General features: G+C 38.6%; 1 protein-coding gene across 1 annotated transcript; it reads left to right on the top strand.

The window, feature by feature from the left end:
• Positions 1-1106: 1106 nt before the first annotated feature.
• hop (tyrosine-protein kinase hopscotch) lies at positions 1107-26041 on the top strand. The gene is made up of 22 exons (XM_034979756.2): positions 1107-1563; positions 3055-3206; positions 4272-4430; positions 5346-5523; positions 6829-6983; positions 8006-8098; positions 8636-8755; positions 9414-9562; positions 10084-10218; positions 10576-10703; positions 11528-11664; positions 11885-12082; positions 13174-13324; positions 14428-14566; positions 14987-15061; positions 15144-15256; positions 15620-15844; positions 16372-16524; positions 16980-17153; positions 17724-17896; positions 18361-18510; positions 18675-26041. Exons 1-22 carry the CDS (start codon positions 1327-1329, stop codon positions 18811-18813), a joined length of 3333 nt encoding a protein of 1110 aa, XP_034835647.1. The 5' UTR covers positions 1107-1326; the 3' UTR covers positions 18814-26041.
• Positions 26042-26959: the final 918 nt, after the last annotated feature.

Genomic DNA, 26959 nt, shown 5'->3' with positions numbered 1-26959 from the left:
ACTCTTTGTTTTTACCTGTGGTTTTAACAGTAGTCAATAGGGGTCAAAGAGTATGGCTTTATCAGGTTTTATCACTACGTTTGTACAACGGGTAGGTGAAGCTATCGTAAAGCAAAATGTTTGTATGAAATGGATGACTGACATGGACACGGCAGCAATCACAGAATAATAACTCATAAATTAGGCAATTCTTTTTGACTCGGTTATAAATATTTACTCTGTGGTCATAAAAAGTCAGTCAGAAATTAAATCCTAGATGTCACTGAAATCTACCACCACTAAAAATAAAAAATAATACCTAACTACATGGTGGTAGTATTCAGCGCCATCTCTGAAAATTTTATCGAACGTAGCCTAGAAACTTCCTCATTCCGAAATTTTCTAGAATATCAAGCAAATCAGGTGCCAAGAAAAGTATATTTATAGGAAAACTTTCTGAAAGTAAAGTTCTGCATGTTTAGGCTTCTGAACCTCAAACTTGAAAAAAAGAATCCTTAAAAGGTAACTTTGATGTTTATTCGCGTGTCAGGACCTGTTTTGGAACGCCTTGAGGTATTAAGTGTTTATGAATAAAGTATTAGAGTCCGTTTTAGGATCGATAAAATTCAATTAAATAAATAATATACTTTGAGAAAACATATTTTTATTAAAAGACATGTTAGAGTGACATTCCAAATTTTAAAAAGAATTAGAATAAAATAGACAGCCAGTGTGACACATAAATTAATACAAAACCTTCTTTAACATAAAGTACTTAAGTTTATACCGTGTGGTTCCTGCAAAAAGTTCCGGTTTCTACCTAGTTTAACGCAATCAAAAGATAGGACCATCAAAGCATATTGAAAAGAGCCATTAAAAGTCATATTCATTGACTGATATCAAAACTGCTGCCTTTTTGGTTATGTACTGTACTGTCTTTCTGCCAGTGTTAGTGTTATAATGTTGGTATTGAAGCATTCATTCTATACATTTTCGGTTTAGTATGAAAGTCCCTACTCCCTTCTCTTAAATCGTAGTGATTATCCTATATGTTATTGGTCTGTGATAGTTAGTTATATATTTTTATAGTATAGTTACTTGATACGATACTCTTTGGTTTACAGTGGTGGCTACTGATGACCTTAGTCGGTTTATAAATAAACATTTTAATTATTTCATTGATTTAATATGTGCATTATTTATCTCTATTGTGAGAAAAGATGGGCGAAATATTTCAATAGCGTTTTGGTGTAATTTTAAAAGGAATGGAGTAGTTTAAAGCGTTATCACTGTCGATCGTCGATCGTCGCCGTCTTGTTTTTTGCGATCGAGCTTACAAAATAAACCATGGCAGGGGATACAGTAAAAGTATTGGTGGTGATCGATCCTATGCCCAACATAATCTCGTGTTCGAGTACGTTTACTGCTGAGGAGTTGTGTATTGTTTTGTGTAAAAAGTACAAGATTCCTCCACTAACGCGTACGCTGTTTGCACTGAGGATCAAAGGCACGGACTATTTCCTCAAAGATAACAGCAAAGTTCTTTCGAGTTCACGAGATTACGAACTGAGAATACGGTTCAAGGTGAGACCCCTGAAATTATCTATTTTATTAACACGAGCCTTTATTATCAACTTTTAAACTGAATTAATTATTATATTATTAGCTACTAGATGGTGCCCGCGACTCCGTCTTATGGTTTTATACATTTCCATAGAAACTTAAATTTTCTATGATAAAAGTATCTTGACTCCACGTCTTCAACTATGTTATGCAAAAAATCACATCAGTCCTCTGCTACTTGGTGGTGTGCTTGAAGGATAAACGTATGAACAACTTTAGCATTTATAGCTAACCTAATAAAATATATAGATTAATCAATTTGAGTATTAAATATTAGATGATGCTAGAGATTTTATCTGCATAAGCTTTGGTCAAAAATCCTGTGAGAACTCTGATTTTCTATGGGAAAAAGTAGTTTATGGCCATTACTAGGATGGATGATTTTGTCAAGATTGATTGAATGGGTGGGCCATAAAAGCTAGCACATAGACAGACAAAAATACTTTCACATTATTGTAATATTAGTATAGAGTATAGATATTAATAGCCTAGCAGTTAGGACGTCTGCCTTCTAATTGGAGGTCGGGGGTTCGATCCTGGGCACGCACCATTACATGGCTTTTTGCACCATTACACATTAATTCTATCTATCCGGGCCGCGATCCGGGGTAGAGATGTAACAAATATCATAATATCATTTTCAATGAAGATTTTGTGAAATAATTTAATAAAATGTAATGTATGTAATTAACAGTTATGTGTGTTTTACTTTTAATTAAATATCACTTGCTTAGCGGTGAAGGGAAACATCGTGAGAGAGCCTGCATGCCTGAGAGTTCTTCATTATGTTCTCAAAGGTGTGTGAAGTCTGCCAATCCGCACATGGCCAGCAGACGATTCAAAAAGTTATAAAAGTTGTTATCGTCATAATATCCACGTCACACGTTTCCACGCCACCTATGAGGTAGTGTACTTAGCGCGTTTTTTTAACTTTTTGAATCGTTATATCTCAGAAACGGTGGCTCGTAAGAAAAAAAGTATTGATACATTTTTTATAGATAATTTTATGATCTACAATTTTTGTCTTAGGTACTTTTATGATAAAACTTACCGTTTTGCTGAAAATCGCAAAAACTCATTTTTTGAACCTTTGACCTTGAATAAAATTTTTTCCTTACAGGGGAATGATGGGGAACTTCTAGACATTGTTTATAATTATGTTTTGAACAATTTCACAGAAATTCAGCTTGTTGGGACTTTATGTAACTTCACTCTCATTTTTTGGTCTAAATTGACCGGACTAGTAATGGACTGATCATGATGATGATGGATATCGTAACTTTTAAGTTATTCTAAAAATATTATGTTTATAAAAGTTCTGCTATTGCTACCAATACCAGGATGAATGTTTTCTTCTTAGGTGTCTTGGGTAATCCTCGACCATGAGACTGTTAGCTAGTAGATTAAGGTTCATTAGTATAAAAAAATCTATTCCTATTATTCTATCCACAGGTACCTCGACTCAATCTTTTGATTACACTGGATGAAACCACATATGACTATTATTTTCAACAAGCAAGAAATGATGTAAATGAAAACAAAATACCAGAAATCAAGTATCCAGAACATAAGCAAGAGCTGCTTGGTCTTGGCATTGCAGATATGTGAGTATATAATGCATTTTTTCACAGTATCCTTTTTTTGTTACTATGACCTGTGCAACCCGCCATGTTGCAACTTCAGATTGGACTAAGTGGTTTTGCGTGAACTATACCAGTGCATGAATTTAAAAGTAAACCATCCAAACTCAAGTAACCTTAATATCATAGGGAGTTTTTGCTTTAGAAAACCTAAAAAACTTTTTAATACCTACTCAGAACATTCCAAATTATGACGAGAAAAACCTGTGATGTGTTGAATCAATTTGGTAAGTCTACTTTATCAGGTTAATATTTTAAGGTTCAAACTATTACTTTGCAAAGAAAGTATTGGGTTTGTAATAAACATGTTAGCTAAGTAGTCATTAAATATTATTTAGTAGCATTATGTTCCAAGACAAACAATTGTCCATAAAACATAATTAACCACCTGTCATGAGACAATGGGCGCTCTGTGATAGTTGTCTCCAAAGCAAAAACAATATGCCATGTGGACAATCATAACATATACCTATTGTCTCAAATCTTTCCCATATTTATTCATGATAAGCATTTTATTTATGATTGTAAATTATATTAAGTAATCAGTATTCTATATTTGATGAAGCAATCAATAATGAATGTTAATATGAACCAATATCCAATATTTATTATTATACATATTTGAAAGAAAAATAAATGATTTAAATCATTGTGCCATTGTGTATTGTGATTTGCGCCGCACAGCACTTTACTTTATGAGTTAGCCTGGCACTTCCACTAGCCAACTATTTCTGGAAAGTAGGTTAGTATAGTCCGCGACAGGTCGACATGGCAGTCGAGGTATGATTAAGGGGGACGCATACCCGCATACCTGCACGTCACCCGCGCTCGCCCGCACCGGTGCGGGGGCTGTGTGGGTGTGCGCGGCGTTCCATTCCCGATTGCCATCTCGACCTGTCGTGTACTATAGTTTTAAGTCTAACATGTATGCAAGTTATGTGTAGTGAGATCATCATAGTGTTGCACTTTATCTTTATTTATTTGGCATCATTTGTATTACAGCTCTATAACAGTTTTCGCTTGTTGCAGGACAAGAGCTATATCAGAAGAGAAATTGCCATTAAATGATGTGGTTCGCAACTACAAAAAATATATTCCAAAAGTTGTCGTAAGACGACACGGCCCCTTTCCTAAGAAATATGCTCATGACTATTTGCCACAGCTGTGTTCTGTTGGACACAAAGTCAAGTAAGTATTTATGAACTTCAGAATTTATTATTACATTACTAGATGATGCCCGCGACTTCGTTCGTGTGGTTTTGGGTTTTCAAAAAATCTGCAGGAACTCTTTGATTGTCCAGGATAAAAAGTCGCCTATGTCAAAGTCCGGCACGCGAGCTGCCTCTGCACCTTTCATATAAATTGGTTCAATGGATGGGCCTTTAAGAATCCTGTGGGAACTCTTCTATTTTCTAGGATAAAAAGTAGCCTATGTACCTACTACATGTAGAGCCCAGGGCAGGGATGTAATGTAACTCTGTACCTTTTCATAAAAATAAAAAAAATAAAAATTTACTACACTATGTTGTGGGCAACTGAAAGTTCAGCCGGTTGCTTCTACACAACCTTGAATAAGGAATTCATCAATATAATCAATTTGTTTTAATATGACCTGAAAAACGCTATGAACATCAGACGCGATCTTTTATCGCGGGCTTTAGGAGTTTCTATTTGATTTAATTACCCATGCGTGACGGAGTGTGGGGAAGAAAGGCATGTTACTGGTGTGCCCAGCAAATCACACTGTCTGATTTCTTAAATCAGAAGTGGGATTATAATTTCCCATCTTAGATGTATGAATTGTGCAAAATTGTGTAGAGACCACAATATAAGAATAATGTTCAAATCAAACCAAATCAAATCAAATCATTTATTTGCACGATTGCAGGTACAATGGTGGTGTTACAGTGGTTTATTTACAGCTACAATCCGCCATACAGTGGGCATGCAAAATTTATTTTCTTATTATCTATTATTAATAAGCTATTTTATAACTATATTATTTTATATTATTACAGAACCTTGGAAGGGCAAGAATATTCACTTATTTCATAACGCACTTATTTCTGCAATTCTAAATTATGAATATCTTTTTTATTTCAGCTATATAAAAAATCTGTACCTGCAACAATTATATGGACTAGCACCTAATTACTTGGCAGAAGAATTCGACAATGTTCTGTGGCAGAACGGCAGTGACGTAGTTCCCGTGAAGGTTATTGTGGCGCCATTCCACCCACATCAGCCCGGGATACGGCTCTATAATAGTGTCAAACGAGAGGTGAATATGCTTATAATCTTGTTTTCCTTTTCACTCTACCATAGAACAGCGAGAAACCATGAATGTGGCACCATTATAAATTATAATGTCCCAATTTTTGAGAGCATGTTTCCGAAAAGGAGCAATCCTATATGTTCCCTTAGGACATCTCTACCGTGCCCCCAGATTCTTCATCCTGTAAAGTTGTTAAAATTTAGATAGCACAGTAGGTCGTTTCCGATAAACCTCCATCAATCATTATTACAATCGCAATAGTTGTGATTGACTGAATTTATGATATTCTTGTTGCAACAATGCATTGTAGCCAATAGTGAGCGAGTGTCGGCCAATCAGAGGTGATTGTGATCGTCACACTGTAGCTGTCATTTTATCGCAATCGAGGGGCCAGTTGCCAGTTAAAGGTCCAAACCCAATAGGCTACTTGACAATTTTTTTAAGTTGGTCTTAAATGGTTAATATTTGTCCTATTATATCAAAAAAATTAACACTATATTTTTTTGCGCCCTAAAAACCGTAAAACTTTAATTTAAAAAAAATATTTTTCTTAGACAGGTGAAAACACTGTCGGCCATGGTTATACTGTTGTTTACAAATGCATGACGTCAGAGCACAGATAATCTATCGGCCAAACATGGCCGACAGTGTTTTCACCTGTCTAAGAAAAATATTTTTTTAAATTAAAGTTTTACGGTTTTTAGGGCGCAAAAAAATATAGTGTTAATTTTTTTGATATAATAGGACAAATATTAACCATTTAAGACCAACTTAAAAAAATTGTCAAGTAGCCTATTGCGCTGCGCTGCGCGACGCGACGCGGCTCGTGGTTTCTCGCCGCGGCCTTGCGCCTTGCTCCATTCAAACTCTTATAAACTATATTTGCCACGCCGCCGCGTCGCGTAGTTGCCAGTCGCGTCGCTCAAGTGCGCCCTGCTCCTTACAAACTCATATAAAATACTAGCTTATGCCCGCGACTTCTTCCGCGTGGACTACACAAATTTCAAACCCCTATTTTACTCCTTGACTTTTCAAAAATCCTTTCTTATTGGATCCTTTCTTAGCGGATGTCTACGTCACCATAGCATGCAGATAGCTGCATGCTAAATTTCATCCCGATACATCCAGTAGTGCGTTGATAGATCAGTCAGTCATTCAGTCACTTTTTCCTTCTATATATATAGACTTGCCGCGCCGCGCAGCGCAGCGCAAATGCGTTTGGGCATTTACAGTCAATAGGTAACATACCTATTTGACGTTAGCGGTGTGATAGAGTTAATCCCAATTTGACGCAGCTCTTCAATCTTCCAGTGGTTTCACGTGTGTGCAGTAGAAGAGTTGATATACTTGACAAGAAATGCAGATAACTGTTTGGAAGTATCGAGACGAGGGACACCATTGTTTTTCACATTCAAATCTGAGGAGCAACTCTCTTCATTTATATCTCTGTGCGATGGATATTATAGGTAAGTATTATTCGTACCACATAATATAGTACGCGACGGGTCGAGGTGGTAATCGGGGAGGGAACGCCCCGCACACCCGCACAGCTCCCGCGCTAACCCGGTGTGGTTGATCGTGGGTGACGTGCGGGTGTGCGGGGTGTCCCCTTGCCTCGTACTCCGATTGCCATCTCTATAGTGATGTCGCCTTTCTTGTCGGGTTGTCCGAGTGGAGATGCGCAGCCAAGAATGTGTGAAACCGACCATTAGGAGTCATCGTTATCAACCCATCACCGTTAAATTACTGACCGCGGGTCTCCTCTCTGAATGAGAACGGTTTAGGCATAGTTAAGCTATTTAGCGTTCCGGTACCGTGTAGAAACCAAAGGGCTGTAGGTTTAATAAAAATTGCCATACCCCTTCCAGGTTAGCCCGCTTCCATCTTAGACTGCGTCATCTCTTACCACCAGGTGAAATTGCACTCAAGGGCTAACTTGTATCTGAATTAAAAAAAAGTCAAGTGCGGATCGGCAGATTTCACACCTTTGAGAATATTATGGAGACCATTCAAACTGCATGCCTGAGAGTTCTCCATAATGTTCTCTTGTTTCCTCACGATGGTTCTCTTTATCTTTATCACTAATCTATCACCAGCTGGGGGCGAGTTGGTGATGATGATGATGAATCTGCTTAAAAAACCGAAAATTTTATCATTACTGAACAAATTTAAATACTGACTGAGTTTGACAGTTTTAAATTAAGAAAGTTCGTCAGTCCTTTTCTTATTACATTGGTAAGAAAAAAATGTGAATACTGTAAAATTTAGTTGCCATCAGAATCAGTCCCATTATGTATGCATAATCTGCTTCTGCGCTAAACAATGATTCCCTTTGTGTCGTAATCCTCATGGTTAAGAGTCGAGACCCCTACCATTAATCAATCATTGATTCTCGGGATGTCTTAAAGTGTTTGAACAGACATCCCGAATTACATTGATTTGGGTTAATTTTTTAATTTTCATATCTATGAAACTAATTTTGTTTCAGGTTAATGGTAAAATGGACGTTTAATCTCTCTAAAGATGACGAAACTCCATCGTTGAAGGAATTGCAGAGGATAAAATGCCATGGTCCAGTTGGGTAAGCTGCAAAATATTATCAACTAGCTGATGCCGCGACTTCTTCCGCGTGGGTTTAAGTTTTTTTAAATCCCTTGGGAAATCTCTTCTTTTCCGGGATAAAAAGTAGCCTATGTCCTTCCCCGGGATATAAGCTCACTCTGTACCAAATTTCATCAAAATCCGTTGAACGGTTGCGCTGTGAAAAGCTAGCAGACGGACAGACAGACAGAGAGACACACTTTCGCATTTATAATATTAGTATGGATTTGGACTAGCTTTTTCCTGTGACTTCGTTGGCGTAAATTACTTTATAGCATACTAGCTGATGCTCGCGACTTCGTCCGCGTGGAATGCACAACTTTCAAACTCCTATTTCACCCCTTAGAGATGGAACTTCGAAACATTTCTTAGAACACACCCTCCAAATTTCATATATCTAGGACCAGTGGTTTAGGCTGTGTGTTGATACATAAGTCAGTCAGTCAGGACTGAATTTTATATATACAGATTTGTTTAAAGATCTTTACTGTAGTAATTGAATTGTTTCTCGTGTCAGCGGTGCGTTTTCCTACCGAAAGTTGGAAGAGAAACGTGGAAAGAAACATGGCTGCTACATTCTGAGACAGTGCCAAGATGACTACAATGTATATTACTTGGACGTTTGTACAAAGAACAGGTAAGTTAGCATCATTTTTTTGTCAGTGATTCGATTTTGATGCCTATAAGGGTGAGAGAGAACTCACAGAGCGGTTTACGAAGTATAACTCACCAACTCGTTTGTAGTTACGTGTGTCCATGGCTGTCTGGGACAGACTGGGACTGACTGAGCACCAGTAAAATATCCCACCGAAACCAGTTGTTCCCGCACAAACAACTGGTTTCGTGAATTTAGAAATAACATAACAGCTGTCCCGCAACCCCGGCGGGTGCGGGTGAAAACCGCTCCGTGAGCTCTTAGTGTCAAAGTGTCTGTCCACCAGCAGTATTGAAAGATGGCTTCATAAAATTATTATGACAGCTATACTTATGACTTGAACTGGACATTAAAAATATATTTTGGAACTTTACTCAGAGAAAGCTTTATTACTGGTAGAGCTCAAAACAGTATTTAAAAAACCTGTCTGCATGCTTCAATGCAATAATTCAACTTAATAGTCCGGTCGTAGATTCCGAGCAAATTAGCTGTTAGAGACAGACACACACACAGACAGACAGACCGACCGAGATAGACAGGCAGTAGACAGACAGACAGACTGACACACAAGTGATCCTATAAGGGTACCATTCTTTCATTCGGACATATGTAACCCTAAAAATGATATTCCTAATTGCAGTACCACAGAAACATATAGACTGGAGTTCAAAGGCCATTGTTACATATTCAACAAAGAGGAGTACTTCAGCATCGAGAGGCTAGTCAGTTGTCACCAGAACCCCGAGGGTAGAATATTTCTAAACGAATGCATACCTCCTTCAGAATATGGTAAGTAAATGTGAGTGATGGAAGGTCAGGTTCTTAAATGTAGTCACTTACCAGCGCTGGTCTAAAAAAAATTTACCGATTTTTTTTTTAATTTATCGGCGAGTCGGACTAGCACACCAAGGGTTCCATGGCGAACATTTTGAAATTATTATTATTCGTTGTTATAGCGGCAATAGAAATACATATTCTGTGAAAATTTTAACTCTCTACCTTCTTCGCTCTGGGCTAGTTCCCGCACTTAAACGTTTCCGTCTGTTGTGCGTAAACTCTCTACCTATTACGGTTCACGAGATACAGCCCGCTGACAGACAAACAGACGGACAGCGGAGTCTTAGTAATAAGATCCAGTTAGCACCCTTCGGGCACGGAACCCTAAGAGAAACTCCAGGAACGCCGCTGATATACGGAACCACCTGATGTGCTGATAAAATATCCCACAGGCGCCTTTTTCGCCAAACGCCAAAACGCAATCTCTCGTTGGCTCTACGATAGTCATCAATTCATCATCCCTATTGTTGCAGACAAATCACAGCTGCTATTGTGTGGTGAGCCGCTAAAGAAAGGCGTCCGGATCGATCAGGCAGAATTACAAGAGATATTAAAGGACAACAAAAGTCCTAGATGTCTTCCGAACAAAGATATCCTACTCTATACAGGTTAGTTTAGATTTCAATAATACTATTGATATAGATTTTTGGCTCTATCATTTGTATGGAATTTCTTTCTTTCCATGGAAAGAGTATATTTTGAACTACATGATGCCCGCGACTTCGTCCGCGTGGATTTAGGTTTTTTAAAAATCCCGTGGGAACTCTTTAATTTTCCGGGATAAAAAGTAGCCGATGTCCTTCCCCGAGATGTAAGCTAACTCTGTACCAAATGTCAGAAAAATCGGTTCAACTGTTGAGCCGTAAAAAGACAGACAGACAGATAGACAAAAACACTTTCGCATTTATAATATTAGTATGGATATGCCATTTTAGTTAGCTAAACTTTGATCATTGGATTTTTAGGTTCAGAAAAGGTTGGCTCTGAGAATATAACAGCGACGTACAAAGCGCTGTGGAGGCTTGATGAGACTAAAAAGTTGCTAGTCGCATTTAAGACTCTTCAAAGGGATCGAGCTAACGACTTTTTGAAAGTAAGTACATGGGGCAGTAGGGTCAACAACAAAGCTTTGCTAATGGTTTACACCCGCCAGTACAAGCGGTTATGTACGGGTGCATACCTAGCTTTGTTGCTGACTGTACCAAGGCCTTGGCCAGATATTTACTGTGGGGAATATTGATATTATTGAAATAATGAAAGACCACATCATCAATCATTCAAGTGCTTTAATGATTGAAGCGGTCAACACACACACGCCACGATAATGCGCCCCCTGAATCCAGCGGCTCCCTGCGATTCGTTTGATGTCGTCACCTAGTTGGGGCTGTTCCAACGCTGCGCTTTCCGGTGCGAGGTTGCACTTCTAGCACCTTGGGACCCCAACGTCTTCGGCTTTCGGTTTTCCGAACTATGTGCTCTGCCCATTGCCACTTTAGGTTCGCAACCCGTTCAACTATGTCGGTTACTCTTGTTCTCCTACTGATCTTCTCAATTCTGATTTGAACCGTGCCTACTCTGACATATATATTTTTTATCATACCTATTCGAAAAACGAAAATTTGAAGTAGGGGACAGCGGGAATAAAATTCCATTTTGCTCTCATGGGAGTTTGTACTTTCTCTCTCCTGATTGTTCCGCGGTCGTGCTTTAGTATGTGTTTTGTTTTTTCTCATAGGTAGTGATGAAAAATAATGTCATGTCACTCGGGGCCAAAATATTTTATTCTCGGGCGTACATTGAATTCCTCGCTACGCTCAGGATTCTAAATAACGCCCTCAAAGAACAAAATATCACTTTGGCCCCTTGTAACACAAATAAATAACTATTATTATATTAAATTTTTGTATATTTTCACAGGATTTTATTGAACTAGCGAGCAAATGGGCCTGCGTTCAGTCGAGTTCGATAGTGCGACTATACGGCGTGACTCTCAGTTCGCCCACTGCTATGGTACTCGAATTTCTGCCGTATGGACCTTTCGATGTTTATCTCAGGTATATCATTATTCATTACTGTATGTATTTACCGTAACAACTACTTCCTTTTCCCTTTACTTGTGCTTTATGACATTGCTACCTGCCACATTTCATGATTATAGGTCAAAGGGAAGGTTATGATTCCCTTGATAGGTCTTGACAGACACGACAGACATGCAGAGATAAAAAAGTGATCCTATAAGCGGAACCCTAAAAATTAACTTATTTGCACTTTCAGGAAAAACGAGGAACGCATAAAACCTATACATCTGAAAAAAGTAGCGGCGAACTTGGCTAGAGCTTTATGGGACCTGTCCGAAGCCGGGGTAGTCCACGGCACCATCCGCTGCAGGCGACTACTCCTGTCAACACTTGAGGCCGACCGGATCATTGTTAAACTGTCTGGCCCCACCCTGAGGCAGTATACGCCTCAAGAGTAAGTATCCATTGAGCAATCCCGCGTCTATACAGGTAAAAAGTAGCGGCGAACTTGGTATCAGATAAGAAAGGATCTAACTAAATTCTCCCCCTAAGGGGGTGAAATGGGGATTGAAATGTTATATGAAAATCCTATGTTTTTGAAGTTAGAGATATGAAAATTGGCATTTAGGTATTCTGGGTTCCGTGCCTTAGGTGAGACTGAGTCAGTAGGCAAGTGAGGCCTTTTGCAGCTGGAAAATTTCTGATCTCATGAGAAACCAGAAATGTTACACGGACGAAGTCGCAGGCAACTGCAAGTTAATAATACTTGACACATTTTGTAATATTCATACACCACTCATGGCAGAATGTATAAGATTCCAAGAGGAGGGAGAGTGGGGAGGAGGGAAAAGTACTACAAGTGCTGTAGTAGAGTTACTATCACAGAATACTAGACTATAATATAGTCGTCGCAAAATCTCGCTACCCGTGGGGCAAAACAACTTCTTTTGTTGTTTGCTTCACAACAAAAGTCTTTGCTACAGTATAATATAGTAGTGAGACTTGAGTAATTATATGTTCTGGGACACTCCTGTTCTGTGGACGGTTGCTTACGAATTCACACTAATAAGTTAAGAAATAGGACTAATAATTATTTTATTGCCAAAAAATCTCTGCCTTTGAAAAATTACCTGATATTCAAAAAGATTAAAGGAGATTGCCAATTTTCTTAGGAGCTTTGCCCCCCCCCCCCCCCTAATTTAATTTAATGTTATGTAATTATTAAAACCATGGTGACCCATGGTTTTAATTTTGTTTTGTAGACAAATAATTACCTTTTCATATTCTGCAAACGATTTCCATATATTCACCCTGGTTATAAATAAATCTGCTGATATTGAGGTTATATAAAATAAATGGATGTTTACGATTGTAACTGTAACTGTGGATATTTTCAATAATAGAGTGAAAGAAAAGTCGTAATAAAACATAATATAATCGTAATAAAATAACACATTTTGTTAAATTTAATTTAAGTTTTGACACGACGCCACAAAAGAGGGCCCGTTGACGGGCGACCTCCTTTAAATTAGGCATTTGTTACAGTGTACATTGGATGCCGGTAGAATTCTTTCCGGACATGAGTCTTGCCAAGAGATCGGTCGTGGGTGACATCTGGGCGTTCGCCACGACCCTATGGGAAGTGTTCTCCTATGGACAATCTCCTTGCGACACGAATCCTGTGCTCACTGCTAGGGTAAGAAATAATTTACTTTAGGCTTTAAGACTATCTTTTAAGCAGGAATTTGGCTTTGGGTGAAGATTTGAAGCGAAGTATGTGTGTTAAAGATGGCGGCCTCAAAACAGCTGTTATGTTTGGTGGCCGTTTTCGGTGGAAGTGACGTTCGAACGTTACTTCCGTTCAAAGAAAGAGTGAATTACTCTCAAATCGCACGTAAAGAAGTTTTATTAGAACGGTGATAGCCTAGTGGTTAAGACGTCGGCTTCCTGTTCGGAAGGTCCGGAATTCGATCCAGAATTCTCTTAAATTTATAGATATGAAATTTTAACGGTGAAGGAAAACATCGTGAGGAAACCTGCATGTGCCTATGAGAACATCATTTGATGCAGGTTGACAGACTTCACACATGAAGTCTTGGTGGTCGGCCATCTTGGTGGTCTATGGTTATACTTTGATCATTCTGAGAGGAGACCCGTGCTAATGGGCCGGTGATGGGTTTTAGTAACTAAATAGGCATGCGCTTGTCTGCAATCACACCCAGTAGCAGGCGATGATGAAGCCTAGATCAACATTATTTCACTATCCTCTTCTATGATCTGTCAGACGCTTTAGGAGTTCATGTTTTCGTTTATTTAAGTTATCAAACATACTTAGTTCAGTTTTGATACTCAAACTACGATGGAAAGTATAACTCTTCACACTGACTCCTGCTTCCACTGCACGTGGCAGTCTCGTAAGGTCGTGGCGGCGCCGCACAGCTGCGGCAGTCGGTCGCGGCTGCCGGGTCGCGACTGCCGTAATCAGAATACTATTACTTTAAGGATTCATCAGTACCCTTATTATAAATGGGAAAGTGTGTTTGTTTGTTGGTTTGTCCTTCAATCACGTCGCAACGGTGTAACGGTGGAACGTGATTTTTGTGATTTGCATGGGTATAGATAAAGATCTGGAGAGTGACATAGGCTACTTTTTATCGCGGAAAATCAATGAGTTCCTACGGGATTTTTAAAAAACTTAATTCCACGCGGACGAAGTCGCGGGCATCAGCTAGTCATATTTAAGCACCTTCTAGGCGCTTGCCTAGGTGCCTATATATGATGAATACATTGGTATTGTAGAGTTACGAAATGGGCGATCGTCTGCTCCGGCCCGCGCGATGCCCGAGCGAAGTGTGGGCTCTCATGCGGCAGTGTTGGCAGCCTGACCCGCTGCGGCCGCAGGAGATCATGCGAGATATGAACCACATGCTGCATAGAGGTATGTTCCTGTGATCTATATTATATAAAAAGACTTGTCCTGACTGACTGACTGACCAACTTTCACAGCCCAAACGACTGAGGAATTTTGACAGTAGGTTCCTTTTATTACGTAAGCACTCACTAAGAACCGAGTTTTGGAAATTCCACCTCTAACAGGATTAAATAGGAGATGGAAGTTTGCGTAGAAGCCCGCCGTTTTTCATGTTATATCCATGAAAATTGCAATTTAATAGCCTCATCTGGTGACAGAAGGGCGGGCTAATTTTTTGCGCAACGGATCAGCCTGGCTGTCCAGCGCGGAAATTCAGCCAGTATTCTTGGCACTTAAGGCTAGCTTTAAGTTTTAATGTTAATTTAGGTACCAACTATACATCCTAGTCCTATGTGTTTAGTGTATAGTGTTAAATTTATTTTCCAGAATATATGCCAGTGCACGAATACGAAGAACCAAAGATATCTCTAGACCACATGGAACACGCAGAAACGGTTTCAAGTAAGTTTTTACAATTCCATTTTCAACAATATCAATCACAGAAAATTGTGTGATCATGCTCATTTTGATTGTATTGTTTTAGGTGATAGGTTTATTCCGAGTGAAAGTGATGCGGGAAGTAACAAATCCCTCATCTCTATGGATAGTAGTGCGGCTTCAATGAATGGCACTATGTCCGATCAGTATGATAATCCGGTAAGTTGTTGAAATTTACGCATTCTTAGATTTCTCATTCGAAAAAAGATCGGAAACTGCAATAGTCCTGGACCATTGAGTGTTTTTAAACCCTGTAAAACATGGGGAAGTGTTTTCATTGTGTATTGTCAAGTGTATTGTCATTTTCGCTCAGAATGTCTGTAAAATTGCTGTCATTTAATTTTTGCAAAATCGTGAAGCCGGCGGCCTTTTGGAACATTGTAAAGCAGGCTGCCGTTTGCAATATATCGGTTGTAGTAATACGCGTTCTCCTTTTATTTTACATACCTATGTTTGGTTCGTTCGGCCGATCATATTGGGACCGAGGTATACGCGTGCTATAATCCAAAATTATCCTTCCAGTTCGCGGATAACAAAAGTTCCAATTCCCTCGAGAGTATGAACGCACTAACGTACGCGTTACGCAACGAGATGCTCGCGAGTCGCAGCAGTCGGAGTAGCGCGTGCGGCGCGGGCGGCGCAGACACGCCTGATGACTTCGCCGCGTTGGCCGCGCCGCGCCTCATGGAGTCCATCGTGTCGCAGGGCAAGACCTACCTCGTCACCATCACGAAGAAGATCGGCAGCGTGAGTGACGTAATCTGTAATACTCTATTCCAGAAATTACGGACAACTAAAACTCCAAGTCATCGAAAAACATAACTCTCTATCGTAAGTGTGCGTTCCGGCAAACGCATCACTTGTATGCGAAACGCACATTTCCCGACATGCGCGTCTCAGCGGTTCGCATGCTTTGTATGAGATTTACATTATTCAAAACCTTTATTCCAATTCGGTACCATTTTCACTTTTTGTTTGTCAATTGTTGAATTTATCAGATAATTGATGTAATGGTGATAATTAATTGCGTAAACTTAAAAACTAAAGTTACGAGGGTGGACTCAGAATTAGTGCGGACAGCAAAACTTGGACGCTCTTGTAAGAGTGTATAGTCCGTAAAAAATGACACCTCACACGCCATTTTAACTCTATGGGTCAACTGTCATGTCCAAAGTACGGTTCACCTTTAAAATAAGGACTAAAATCGTACTTTTGACATGACATTTGACAAACGACAAGTGGGAACGGGGGTTAAATCGTGTATTTTGTTGTAGGGTAATTATGGGCATGTCTTCAAGGGCTGGATGGAGCGTGACAACCAAGAATCTCAGAGGAAAGAAGTAGCTATTAAGAAGTTGACGCGACAAGAGTCCGAGCGAAACGGCAGTTTATATGAAGACTTCAAAAACGAACTCGAAATTATGAAGGTAATCTTCTTTGAATACAAGACTAGAAAAAGGTGAAAATTATGTATTCTATTTAACACTTATTTAGTCTCTTAATTTTTCCTCCCCTCGCAAACGCACACATCACACGTCGTTTCGGTATAAGTAACTATACCGAAACGACTTAAACACGAGCATGAACCACGCGCACTCCCAATGCAAGAATTATAAATACTTATCTTCTATTAGCTTATGCCCGCGACTTCTTTCGCGTTGACTACATAAATTTCAAACCCCTATTTTAACCCCTTAGGGATGGAATTTTCAAACATGCTTTGTTAGTGGATGTCTAAGCTGTCTGCCTGCCAAATTTCAGCTCAATCGGTCCACTAGTTTAAGCTGTGCGTTGTCCAGTCAGTCAGTCGGTTAGCTTTTGCTTTTATATTTATATAGATATCTTTACTTCTACTTTATCTTCTACTTACTATACCTTTTAGTCGCTGCAACACATAAACATAGTGGAGATCCTCGGTTACTCCTGGGACCACGGGTCTGACGTGCTGATAGTGATGGAGTATTTGGAGGAAGGCTCTCTCAACTACTACCTCAAGTTCCAAGGCGACAAGCTTCGGATATCGCACTTGATCAAATACGCCAAAGACATCGCTACGGTGAGTTTACATCTAAGTCTGAAATCTACTTGAGTGTACTTGACTTTACTCTTTTGACTAAAGTTTTAGTTAAAACGGGACAGATTTATGCCAGCTATATAACGATGTCTCGTTTTAACCGTGTCTTAAATCTGAGCAAAGTCAAAGTGCGCTCTGCAGATCTCAGCCTAAGTAACATATTTTCTTCAAAAAGAGGACTTTTTTAAACCTATTTTATTGCGCAATTTATTTTTGAACTCAAAACTTCAGGTTTTTAAAAGAATATTTAGCCAACTTTATCATGATTACTAATATTTCCCTTTCTTAAAGCGTAACAAGAGCATAATCTTGTGTGTCAAGGCATACAGCAATCATGCTACGCTGAAATCTTTTTACGGGCTGTGCCACATATGACAGTTAATTCCGGCGCTTCTTCTGCTTGAGGCATTTTGGCTTTAATGCTCAAGTGGAGGTAGCGCCGGGATAACCAACTCTTAGGTATAACATGTGATGTCTGGCACAATTTTACAAATAAACGTTTGTCTTTCTTTCTTTTACAACCGAATTATCCCCAATAAATGTTTATTTTAGGGTATGGACCACGTATCAGCTAAAAACGTTGTACATCGTGACTTGGCTACAAGAAATATCCTAGTAGTGAACAAATATCACGTGAAGATATCCGACTTTGGTCTCGCGAGGATTATTCCGAAAGAGGAGAACGCGTACCGTATTAAGACTGAGAGACTATTGCCTATTAACTGGTGAGTATTAATTGTCATATTAACAAGTCGGAATAGTCTAAAACCTGGAATTGTTGACGAAATTGGCCGCCATGCAAATTACATAGAACAAGAAAAGTACATAGTGATATATCTAGTACAATGCCCGGCAAACAACTTGAGCATTGATGCGATTGGCTGGTGAATGGCGGGTGCACGCGATTGGTTGATCAGTCGGTGCGAGTACAGGCGATTGGTTGATAGGCCGACTTTCGCTTCCAGGATTCGCCAACTTTCTCCCACTACGCTGCTTCAGGTCGAAGTTGTTTGCCGGGCATATGATGGTACCGTGACCGTTTTATAGGTACATATTAAACCGAGTCTGAACTTTGTTCTGTGTGAGTTAATCATTTTGTCATTTTGACAAAATCAACCACTTGTTCAGTCATGTAACAAGTGGTTGATATTTTCCACTATAATTTGATGGTATAAAATCTGTTGTTTAGGTACGCCCCCGAGTCAGCCGTGAAGCCGTACCACTTCTCGACGATGAGCGACGTGTGGTCGTTCGGCGTGACGGCGTGGGAGATATTTACTCGCGCGAGACACGAGGTGCCCAAGTTCGACGTGGATCGGCCGCGCGAGAGGGCGTCCTGGTAACTCGCTTTATCTCTCATTGATTAGGTACTCTATATTAGGACAAGTGCAATTTCACTCAAGTAGACTCAGAGACCTTCGCTTCGCTCCGTCAATTAGTATAGGATTGATTAAGTACAAACCGGTGATCCTCAACATTGACCTTGTTTTTGTGTTGTTTCAGTTTTCAAATACCAGAAGGCTGCCCTTCAGAAATATTCAGGCATCTAATGAAAGACTGCTGGGCCCTCGATCCAAACATGCGGCCGAAGTTCATCGATCTCGTGCATATGTGTAAAAGATTCATGGACGAATACAAGTGAGCTAGTTTACACTTTATTGCATTGCAATAAGACTGGATGTACTTTGATATGACCTGCTACTTAGGGTCCTTTCAGACATGCCACCTCAAACATACCAAAGTGGAAAAACGTAGACACAAAATTGTACGAAAACGCATAATTCCATTTACACACCTACCGCGCAGTTGTGATCAACGGCTGTCACCGTAACATGGCGATTACCGTACATGTATCCACCGTACCGTACAGGTGGATCCACACCTGCGCACGCGCACGAACCGTGCACTCGACGCGCATCGAACGTCTATAGATGCGTCGCTATCTCTGTGAGCACGTAGATGCCGCGAAAGCGTGTCATGTTTGTACTCATTCCCAAGAACTTACGAACATGTAAACGCCGTGACTCGTACTACATGTACGCGATCCGCTCGCAAAACGCTCGAGAACACATCCACATCTTGTTTTTATGTTGCGCTTGGTTGCACACTGCATGGTTTCGCGGTTATGCGCTTACGCAGTTGTGGATCATCCTTTATATTATACAATTTTAGCAATTTGTGGCAGCAGCAGCGTGCGACGTTTCACACGGGTTAGTGGAGCGGGCAATATTTTGGCCAATGTGACGTGGTTCTGGTGTGGTCCGTCTGAACAAACGCTAAGAAAGAGATTGATTTCTCGACTATTCAGATGCCATTGATCTTCGAGTTTTTAGTTTGTAAATATAATTATGGGTGATAACTTCTGTTTTACAAAATGGACAGTATTTTTGACAATTATTGAATTTAGCTTTTGTTCGTGACTTCATCTGAGTTCTAGTTTTCAAAAATTCCGTAAAGCCCTTTGTTTTTCCGGAATAAATGTCCGTCTCAATGATGCAAGATCTCCGTCAGGATAGGTTCGTTAGCCGAGCCTTCAGAAATAGACGGACAGACAGGCTCTTTATGATATATTAGTTAAGCTTAAGTGAACTATACGACAGCGAATTTGCAGTAAAGGTTGGGTCAAATTGAGGCGTATTTCTCGCAGGATGAGGGAAGCGATTGACTCAACGAACTCGTATTCAGCTAAAGATGTTGCTAGCTAATCAAATCAGCAACTCTTTAGTAAAAATCGAAGAGGAGACTTATTAAGGGGGCTTATATTATTATATAATAGTGAAATGTGACGCCAGGTACAGTTGATCTTCTTTTCGTAGTTTAATGGATAATTTAAAATGGTACTCTTTAAAGCTAATAGAGGGCGTGGATTATATATAATAATTATATAGGAAGACCCTCTATTTAAAAAGATCACTGAAAAATATTTTTTTAATGGAGCCCTATTGTCGTGGGTACACATACATTTTGCGATTCCCACATCCTGCGCGGAATTCGCCTCAGTTTGACCTAAGCTTAAATGCTTCAGTACAAAAGGACTTACAGGCCCGAAGCGGCTTCTACGTTATAAAATATATATGCAAATAGGTTTGCATCATGTGTCTACAAAAGTTCATTGCATTTGATTGGTTAGTATTCAAATGAGAACTAAACTCCGTTTGCTTGGAGCACGCGACGAATAAACTCTTTTTTTCTGTATGAAATGTTAAAATCAGAATAGGGTATTTGATAGCATGTAAAATATAGGATCTATTGATGGCATCCGTATTGAATATGAATTTTGGAAATCAACTATTTAGCCAGTTAAGAAAAACACGATATACTTTAACAGAAAATCGACAAAGAAAATGATTTTAGTCACATGATCGTAAACGGCTGTGATTGGCCGAGTGGTCGATGACGTCAACTGTTCGTAAACAGTTGCGTGTGTAGTATAGTTAACAACCAAAGGTTACGGACAGGTGACGTCAAAATGAGGCGTCATATTGTCAGAAAAGCGTCGCGGGATACTTTAATATTTTTTGTTTTCGTTTTTCTTGCATTATATGTATAGTGGAACGTAAAATATACATTTTCTATAGAATACTTAGACATCAGTAATTCATCAGTAGAACAGTTATTAAAAACCTGTCAAATACCCTATTCACAATGCCATTATCACGTTTGTTAACTTGAAAATCAACAGAATAGAACAGCCTAAAATTATTATTTTGCGTTTGCAATACTAGACAATGAATAATTTTTCTTACACATATCACTTGTTGCACAAATGCACACTACAATTAAACCAAGATGTAATATAATAGTGTTTTTACGCGTTTATGTGGTTCCTTCACGCATTTGCCTTACTTTTCTTTACATATTTGTAAATATTAAATATATTTGTTTTTAATACGTAAGTGCAATCAAATGAAACAACAGATTTATGTTTACTTCTTTTGAAGTAAATTAGTAATGCAATAATAATAAGATCGCATTAGATTTATCTATCTTTTAAGCAGTTATTTTATACACACTTCGTAAGTCGAGAGTCTGTAGGCAATTTTGAACAGGTGCTTGATAAAAGCAGAAAGTTGGTTTGGGCGTTTTTACGCGATGCCTATGTGTGGCAAACTAGTTTATATGAATTAAGAATCACCATACAGTAGCCGGCTGGAAATATTGTACATCGACCTTTAGAAAGAGGTTTTGGCTTCGTAGAGCGTTGTCTCTGTCACTCATACTTATATGATGTTTTGTCGGTCTTAAAGCCAGAGACAATGCTCTACGAAACCGCAATCTCTTTCTAAAGGTCGAAAGGTACAATATTTTTTGCTGGGTAATGTACAAACTTTTATCTTTTTACCAAGCACCTCTTCACAAATTCCCACGAGCTCTCGGGCCACCACAATGAATTAATGAATTAATAATAATAATTATTGTATATTATTATTAATTCATTAATTCATTCAATAGACGCAAAACAAATTATGCAAGCAAATCTTTTATTTTTATGACAACAGATATAATTATACTTGCCCCGTAGAATTGTTATTTTATTGTGACTGTGTTATATAAATTTTAGAATATAGTTATTTTAATGTGAGATATAAAAAAATTACGAGTTTTGTCCGACACCATTCTTAAAGTTATACTTGTTTTTATACAAAATGAAGTCAGTAAAAATTATAATTATGCTTATTCGATTGTACACAAATCTTGATTATAAGATATAGTACGCGATAGGTTGAAATTAAAATGGCAATCGAGGAGGGAACGCTCCGCACACGCGCACAGCCCCACGTTACCCACGTGCGGCAAGCGCGGGTGATGTGCGGGTTTGCGGCCCCCCTCCTCCCATACCCCGATTGCCATCTCAACCTTTTAAAGTAGTGTTATAATTCGCTGCATAAAACATTGTGAAACTGTTTTTAGTCTGTTTACTTTAGAAAGTTTTCAACCGAATATGCACCAATGTGGTTACATAATCTCTAATCTTAACTAAAACGACGGATCTAAATGTAGTGCCATGCCTTTCGGAACGCTCGTTGTAAAAAAGGATAGAACTTTATTTGGATTAGTTTAGAGATTTACAATATGGCTGTATATGGCGATATATTTACCAAGGTTCCTTTTGATTCATTTTGTGTTCAGCAGACGTTTCATTTTGAGTGATTGACGCCGAATAAAAAACAGAAATGAACCGTCTGACATCACTTTAGTATAGGTGCTTTCATTGGAGAAGGTATGAATTCATGACAGTAGTTTTAATGGTTTTAAGAACAAATTATACAAACGGTATCTTATGAGAATACAACGAAAAGTATAATAGTTCATAGCGACTATACCATTGGTTTATTTTGATAGCTATATTTTATAACTTTAAGAATGGTCACGGGCATAATTTTCGATTTTACCAAAGATGATATTAAATTATCTTTTAATATTGTTATATGGAAATACAATTTTATTACTTATAGGCGTAATTAATTATGTTATTATTAACTATTATGTTAAGATTTAAGTTTTAAGTCTACGGTAAGTTGCAATCTGCTATTTAAGCAGGTAGTTGTATGAATATTAGATGTGTTGGATATTTTTTTAAAGGTGTGTATAGATGTGTTTATGTAAGGCCCAAGACACATTGCGGCAGAATGAAAGCGAAACGACTCGTCTTTCTAAAATGTTTCAAAGTGAACTGAATTTAATGATCAGGAGATACTATAATGTATAAGCGTCATTGAACTAAACTATTTCCTGTAGAAACCATTTGCGGCCCACAAAAATGGTCGTTTCGAATTACCCGTTTTGTGAACTCGTACCTGTTATTTAAAGATTGTTGAGAAAATATGTTTGTAAATGGAATTGTAAAAGACACTTGGATCATTGTCAGTTGATTTTTGTTTCGATGAATTTGTTGTTCATCAAAGCCTACGTTAATTAGTGGAGAGAAAGTTCAATCAACTTCGCAACATTTTTTGGAAAGACGCGACGCGTTTAACGTCTCTCCAACAATGTGCCTTAAGCCTTACACTCAATTTGTAGGGCCAAACTACGTACTGTTATCTTGAGCCCGCGATACCGTCCAAAATTAGGGCTTCTAATCTCATGGGTGGGTTGCAATTTCACTATTAGATACCGGTACCTATTGCTATCCATTCTGATATTTTTCATATAATTGAATTTCAAATATAGCACCTTTATATTTTAAACATGTCGATTGGCCCTGCAATTAGCGTGTGACACAGACATATTGTCTGTATGCCCAAGTGACGTGCTGTATAATTTTCAAGTTGTTGAAGCTGTACGTATTGTTGATTGGCCCTGCAATTTGCGTGTGACACAGACATATTGTCTGTATGCCCAAGTGACGTGCTGTATAATTTTCAAGTTGTTGAAGCTGTACGTATTGTCGATTGGCCCTGCAATTTGCGTGTGACACAGACATATTGTCTGTATGCCCAAGTGACGTGCTGTATAATTTTCAAGTTGTTGAAGCTGTACGTATTGTCGATTGGCCCTGAAATTTGCGTGTGACACAGACATATTGTCTGTATGCCCAAGTAACGTGCTGTATAATTTTCAAGTTGTTGAAGCTGTACGTATTGTCGATTGGCCCTGCAATTTGCGTGTGACACAGACATATTGTCTGTATGCCCAAGTGACGTGCTGTATAATTTTCAAGTTGTTGAAGCTGTACGTATTGTCGATTGGCCCTGCAATTTGCGTGTGACACAGACATATTGTCTGTATGCCCAAGTGACGTGCTGTATAATTTTCAAGTTGTTGAAGCTGTACGTATTGTCGATTGGCCCTGCAATTTGCGTGTAACACAGACATATTGTCTGTATGCCCAAGTGACGTGCTGTATAATTTTCAAGTTGTTGAAGCTGTACGTATTGTCGATTGGCCCTGCAATTTGCGTGTGACACAGACATATTGTCTGTATGCCCAAGCGACGTGCTGTATAATTTTCAAGTTGTTGAAGCTGTACGTATTGTCGATTGGCCCTGCAATTTGCGTGTGACACAGACATATTGTCTGCATGCCCAAGTGACGTGCTGTATAATTTGGCAAGTTGTTGAAGCTGTACGTAATTGAATTTTGTTTGTTTATATATATTTAGCAATAAAATATTTGTGAAAAGTAAAACGAATATGTCGGTAATGTGATTTTAAAGAGAGACTGATGTTTGATTAAATCGGTGCTATGCCTTAAATTGACGTAAAATCGGTGGTCAGATTATGTAACTTAGTGATTGTGATCGTCGCAATTATTGGTTGATGCTATTGCTTTATTCACAGTTTTAACACACTCACCTCAAATTCAACCATTAATAATGAGTATGACAATGTAAGGCATCAATAAAAAATTGCATAATCTATAATACGCGACAGGCCATCTCTACCTGTCGCGGACTATAGGAATGATTCGCTTTTGCAAGTCTGTTAAAGGCTCAATTTCGATGAGCTTGGAAAAATTTGAATTTTACTAATGATTTTTATTGTTTGTTTTATACGGAATTGAATAAAGAACAAATCCACACTCCTCTTGGAATAAGGCTTGAATTGTTAAACATCTACATCTAATTGGTACCTGTATTTTTTACTATACCTACTGATAATAAAGGAGATTGGCAAGTTTGGGCTACAAAATTACCGTTCCAGCTAATAACTGTGACAGTTAAATTTTTTGCATGATATCAAAAATCGGTCAAGGCCGAGTTGGACTCGCAAACGAAGGGTTCCGTACCAACGTATAAAATTATGTACTTTTTTTTAAATTTACATGGCGCGCATTTTGAAATCTTATTATTATTTGTTGTTATATCGACAGTAGAATTACACACTCTGAAAATTTCAAATCTCTACCTATTACGGTTCATGAGATACAATCCGCTGATAGACAGACAGACGGATGGACAGCGTAGGCTTATTAATAAGGTCCCGTTGGCAACCCTCAGAATGTTTTGTACTCTCTTACTAAATATTTAAAAATTTAATTTTTGTTTATTTGATTCACTAGAATTTTAATATCGACACGGACTGAAGTCTTGAAGAGTACTGTCCTTATATTATATTTTGTTTTTTTGTATAGTAACCTTTCGATTTCGAATGTTATTTATGTATGTTCGTTTTTATTCATTAAATTGTATGTAGCCTTGCCTGTAAAACTTGCCAATTTTATTTGCTTATATGTTGGTCTTTTATATTTAAAGTTTAAACACATTTTATGAACATTTATTCATGTACGACAAATGGCAATACCTTATGTGCAATTAATGCTTGCTAAGTATAAAAAATAATGCACACAAAAATATACTTACTATATTTAAATAAATGTAACACAAAGGAAAATTCTGTTTTGATAGAAGTTCTAGTAAAAGTCTCTTGGCTAAAAAGATTTTCTTTTAACTTAAAAAAACAAACAAAAAAACGAAACACGTAGGTTTTATTCCTATTTCATTATACTAAATCTGTTGGAAAAAATCACCACTCGGAAATAATGTTATAGTTATTGCGATTTGGGAGCTTCTATGGAAAGAGTTTATGTAAAAATATTAAAAGTACCTATAGTACGCGACAGGTCGAGTTGGCAATCGGGGAGGGAACGCCCTGCACACCCGCACAGCCCCCGCGCTAACACGGTGCGGGCGAGCACGGGTGACGTGCGGGTGTGCGGGGCGTTCCCCTATCTCATACCTCGATAGTCATCTCTACCTGTCGCGTACTATACCTGAGTAACGTTATTCGAATTATTGTTATTTGTAAGTGATCGCTCTTACTTCTTAGTTGTAAATGTATTATATAAACGACGTAAGCAGTGAAAACTTGAAGTTTGCCTCAATTTATATATGTAATAAAAATAAAGAAAACATTTAAGAAGTCAGTACATATGACGACTTTATTTTCTTACCTCTTAACCATTCGTTTGTTATAGCCGATACCTAAATAATAAGTAGGTATAAAGTGAAAATAGAGCACAGGTAATTCTGTAGCTTAGTTCAGTTAACTTTAAAGTAACGTTTCACAAAAATTCTGTCATATCAAAAGTCGGAGCAAAGGCAGATCCAAACTCAATGATTTTAAATACAAACACAAAAATACATAAAATACAAAACGATAAAACATTCAAGGACGTTAAATGTACGCTGAGAACATTGAATGATTTATGTGGGGCGAGCTGTCAATAATATTGAAGAAAATCTTTATGAATTTTCCTCTCAGGTGTGCATGGAACATTTTCAAGATAGTCTGCAAATTAGATTTATTCTGGAACTGTTTTGCGTTGAACTGTATTGCGGAACAATTCCGCAATACAGTTCAAGGCAAAACAATATCTTGAGTGGAATAATAACAATGGAAGACTGACAAGAAACACAAGCCTTGTTTAGATTTCAAAGTAGCGGTTTTAATGGAGTAAGTCTATTACGACTGCGAGTGATCGTCAAATAGTACCTTGTTCCCTGATGTATATAGCACGCGGCAGGTCGTGATGGCAATCGGGGCGAGGACGCCCGGCACCCCCGCACATAACCCGGTGCGGGATAGCGCGGGTGACGTGCGGATGTGTGTGGCGTCCCCAGGCCTCATACCCCGATTACCATCTCGACCTGTCGCGTACTATAGTTACGACAAGACAAGTGGCCCTACCGCGGTTGTTTGACAGCTACAATGTCACGATCGCAATCATCTCTGATTGGTTAATGCTCCCTCACTATTGGCCACAATGCATTGTTGCAACAAGAATCTCACAAATTCAGCCAATCAGAACAATTGAGATTGTAATAATGATTGATGCAGGTTTTAGAC

This window comes from Maniola hyperantus, chromosome 20 (assembly GCF_902806685.2).
Source record: "Maniola hyperantus chromosome 20, iAphHyp1.2, whole genome shotgun sequence".
Taxonomy (NCBI): domain Eukaryota; kingdom Metazoa; phylum Arthropoda; class Insecta; order Lepidoptera; family Nymphalidae; genus Maniola; species Maniola hyperantus.
Note: the sequence above shows the minus strand (reverse complement) of the source record. Positions and strands in the feature narration are given on the sequence as shown.